General features: G+C 51.9%; 1 protein-coding gene across 1 annotated transcript in view; it reads right to left on the bottom strand.

Annotated features, from left to right (window-relative positions):
- LOC106806668 (histone acetyltransferase p300-like) overlaps positions 1-4,324 on the bottom strand; it is a 45,019-nt gene that overhangs the window by 20,753 nt on the left and 19,942 nt on the right. Inside the window, exons 15-17 of the mRNA XM_014808680.1 lie at positions 3,545-3,651; positions 3,170-3,340; positions 2,505-2,631 (exon numbers count right to left, since the gene is read on the bottom strand). Of these exons, the coding sequence (XP_014664166.1) occupies positions 2,505-2,631; positions 3,170-3,340; positions 3,545-3,651 (405 nt within the window). The remainder of the gene's footprint in view (positions 1-2,504; positions 2,632-3,169; positions 3,341-3,544; positions 3,652-4,324) is intronic.

The following is a 4,324-nucleotide window of genomic DNA, read 5'->3' as shown; positions in this document are numbered from 1 at the left end:
TACGCGTACGCGTGCCCGCTTCTCGCACTAGATCAGTGTTCTAAGACCTTTTTTGAGTCATGGACCCCTTTGAGAATCTGGTGGAAGCTACAGACTCCCTCACCCAGAAAAATGCACATAAGCAGGGAACATACAATTTTGCATGCGCCTGGTTCACGGACCCGACCCTGAAGCCCAAATCCACACAGACCTACTTTGGACTCACAGGTTAAGAACCCCGCCTAGATCATATCCCCACTTAGAAGCTCGACATCCGTCTCGCCACTCTGTCCCCTCGACCACGGTGACTATGCATGCCGTCGCTCACTGATGCTAGGTCTGTCAAAGCTAATGCGGTCAGAAAGCTAATCAGTCAAAGCTGTCCTGTCAAGCTGTCGTCAGCTAGTCGGTCAAGCTATCTGTCAAGCTATCTGTCAAGCTATCTGTCAACTATGCGGTCAAAGCTGTCGGTCAAGCTGCGTCGGTCAAGCATGTCATGTCTCAGAGCTGTCGGTCACTGCCTGTCGGTCAAGCTATCGTGTCAAACTATCGGTCAAGCTATCTGTCAAGGCTATCGTCCAAGCTTATCTGTCAGCTAATCGGTCAAGCTGTCTGTCATACGTCGTCAAGCTGTCGGTCAAGCTATCTGTCAAACTATCGTCAAGCTATCTGTCAAGCTAATCGTCAAGCTTATCTGATCAAGCTATTCGGTTCAAGCTATCAGTCAAGCGTCGGTCAGACTGTCGGTCAAGCTGTCCGGTCAAGCTATCTGTCAAACTATCGGTCAGGTCTAATCTTCAAGCTATCTGTCAAGCTATCTGTCAAGCTAACTGCCAAGCTATGCTGTCAAAGGCTGATCGGTTCAAGGCTATCTGTCCCAAGCTATCTGCAAGCTATTCATTGTCAACTATCGGTTCGATCGCTATCGTCAACCTATCTGTCAAGACTATCTGTCAAGCTATTCGGTCAATCTTAATCTGTCAAGCTACGTGGTCAAAGCTATCTGTCAAAGCTTATCGGTCAACCTAATCCTGTCAAGCGATCCTTCAAGCTATCGGTCAGCTATCTTGTCAAGTCTATATTGTCAAGCTATCGGTCAAGCTATCGTCAACACTATCTGTCAAGCTAATCTAGTCAAGCTATCTGTCAGCTATCGGTCAAGCTATCTGTCAAGCTAGTCGGTACCCAGCTATCTGTCAAGCTGTCGTCAAAGCTATCTTCAGCTATCGGGTCAAGCTATCTTGTCAAGCTATCGTTAAAGCATATAGCGACTCGTACGACGCTGCCGTTCGTTTTAGAACGTCAACATCCACCAGTGAATCGAACTAGAAACTCCTCGCAAGCACACTCGCGCGAAGCGCCGATTGTGTCGTATCTTGCTAATCTAGTGGGTTAGCGCCCAATAGCCATACACGCGCCGCGCGGCCAACCGCTAATGCGTTTATGTGTGGAGTGTAGTGTTACGGCAGTACGACTCACCTTCTGGGAGAGTGGCTGGTGGGGAGACAGGAACGCACGGTCGCCCGGATGCACGCCTTGGGGCTGTGACGTGGGAGCGGACACGTTGCACTGTAACTGCTGCTGCTGCTGCAACTGCTGCTGCAGCTGTACTGCTGCTTCTCACTTGATAAAACGTACAATGAAAAGAGAGAGAACGGTCTGTTATTAGTTGTCTAGTGGGCAATAGACATGAACTGGTTTTTTGTCTCAATACTATGTAGTGAGAGAGAAATATTGGGCGTGACGTTTGCTCTGCTGGTTGTCAACGAACTATTAGAGACGTAGATGAGAGAAATGGTGGTTAGCTGCCAGTGTTGCCTGCTCTTTGTCACGAAACTAATCACGATGAGAGAGATGGTGGTTAGCTGGCCAACAACTAGCTCTCTTGCTTTGTCACGAGCTAATGAGCGTGAGAGAGGATGGTGGTTACTGGCCATGTTGGCCTCTCTGCTTTGTCACGAGCTATGACGTGAGAGGAGAATGGTGGTAGCCTCCAGTGTTGACGTCTGCTTTGTCACGGAGCTATGAGGTGAGAGAGAATGGTGGTTAGCTGCCAGTGTTGCCTCTGCTTTGTCACGAGCTATGAGCCGTGAGAGAGAATGGTGGTTAAGCTCCAGTGTTGACTACTAGCTTTTGTCAGCGAGCGTATGACGTGAGAAGAGAATGGTGGGTTAGCTTGCCAGTGTTGGCCTCTGCTTGTCACGAGCTATGAGCCGTGAGAGAGAATGGTGGTATTAGGCTGCAGTTGTGCCGTACTGCTTTGTCACCGAAACTATGAGCGTGCAGAGAGAATAGCGTTAGTCTGCCTAGTGTTGACTCTGCTTTGTCAGAGCTACGAGCGGTGAGAGAGAAATGGTGGGTATCTACGCTGCCAGTGTTGCTCTTCTTTGTCAGCGAGCTAGTGACGTCGATAGAGAGAATGAGTGTTGCTGCCAGTGTTTGCTTCTGCTTGTCACGATGTTTCTTATCAGCGTGAGAGAGAATGGTGTTAGTCTGCCAGTGTTGGCGCGTCTTGCTTTGTCAGCGCGGGATCGCACACAGGTTCTTGCCGTAACAGAAGAGCGGCTGCGGCTGGAAGACCCACTTCCTACCGCAGCAGTAGCCGAGGCTCTGCATGACCGGGTCGATCTCCTGCTCGAACACCTCCGCGAGCTGAAAAACCGCGGGGGGAAAAACCATACGAGTCAGCAGCGGTCGCCTTGCTTTGCAGTCGGGAACCGAACAGCCGAACTTTGCAGTGGGAAACTGCCTGCGTTCGGCTCCTTGCCAAGGGGCAAGCTGGAGCCACAGGGATACTAACTCGCTTTCGTCCACGGGCGGACTGCCTTCCGGGAACGTTGACGGAGCAACTGCGGCGACTTACGGTGTCACTGCCTCGCACCCTCGGCAACGCAACCAGCCGCAAACATCGTGGGATTGCAACAAGATATTATATCGCTGTAGCGTAACACCGTGTGACAGGTTAGCGGCTGGAAATTATTTCTAGTATCTAGGATTAAGGCCCCCCCCCCCCGCACACAGTGCGCATGCGCACCGTGTGCGGGCTGGTTTGCATGCGTGAACAAAATATCTATCACGTTCGATTTTTCTGGCTCAGCGCCGTTGGCGCGCGCCGAATGCGCACCGTGTGCGGGGGCCTTTAGATGATTAAAGAATAATCCGGCATTCAATCAATACGAGCGTCGCGTACCTTGGAGCAGTATCTGTAGACGCGCGACGTCTTGCGGTTGTAGAGCCACGCGTTGTCGAACATGAGCAGCACGTCGTCGACGTACTGCCACGGGTCCTGGTACTGACCCGTATCCAGCTTCGTCTTGATCGTCTGCAGGTCCATCGGATTCTTGACGATGTCGTTGTAGTCCTGCGCACACAATCGAATAGCGGGGGGGACGACACCCGTAAGACATCGTGCAGATTGACAGAGGAGGGCGGGGGCGAGGGCAGGGAGAGGAAGACAGGGGGAGAGGGCGGAGAGAGGAGGGAGAGCGAGAGAGAGAGAGAGAGAGAGAGAGAGAGAGAGAGAGAGAGAGAGAGAGAGAGAGTAAAAGCGATCAAAATAATTTGCGATTTCAAGACCCTTTTCCAAAGGCTGCCACAGACGATGATCAGATGACGTCAGAACAACATCTGCAGTCGTAACGACAGTTTGAGCATCATTCAAGCAGGTGGCACCTGTCGGCAGTGGTGCGGATGTGCTGACAGTCAAAGTACCGGTTCCCCACCCGAAATCTCTTCCTACAGCCATCGTCTGCTGCAGATAAGATGGGACAAGATAAACATCGACGGCTGTAATAGCGGGCCCTTATTCAAGCTATAGTCAGAAACTTTCCCACACGCACGTACACACACGCACAGCCACACACGCACACACGCGCGCTCGATCACGTACACCGACGCACGCGTACATACACCCACGCGCGCGCACACATGCACGTACTCACACATACAGCCACACGCGCACACATGCGCCCACACACGCACACACACACACACACACACACACACACACACACACACACACGTACGCATGCACATCAGCCATCACACAGCACACATGCGCTCCCTCCCCTCCACACACGAACGCATCACATACACCGCCGCACACGTAATACATACCTGCGGCCGGACAAATGCACACGCACACACAGTACGCACCGCATGCAACGCACACACATACAAAAACGCTGAACAACATGGCAGCAGAAGAAAAAGGCAAATGTTTGCTAAAATACGCCGAACAGGTTTCGCGTAGCTTTGATTAATAGAACCCGGCGTGCATTCACGCGACTTTTGTACCAAAGGCAAGCGGCAGGCCCACCAACCGACAACACTAGCTGAAGCTAAA

The sequence above is a fragment of the Priapulus caudatus genome, unplaced genomic scaffold (genome assembly GCF_000485595.1).
Source record: "Priapulus caudatus unplaced genomic scaffold, Priapulus_caudatus-5.0.1 Scaffold173, whole genome shotgun sequence".
NCBI classification, from domain to species: domain Eukaryota; kingdom Metazoa; phylum Priapulida; class Priapulimorpha; order Priapulimorphida; family Priapulidae; genus Priapulus; species Priapulus caudatus.
This window is presented reverse-complemented; position numbering and strand designations above follow the sequence as displayed.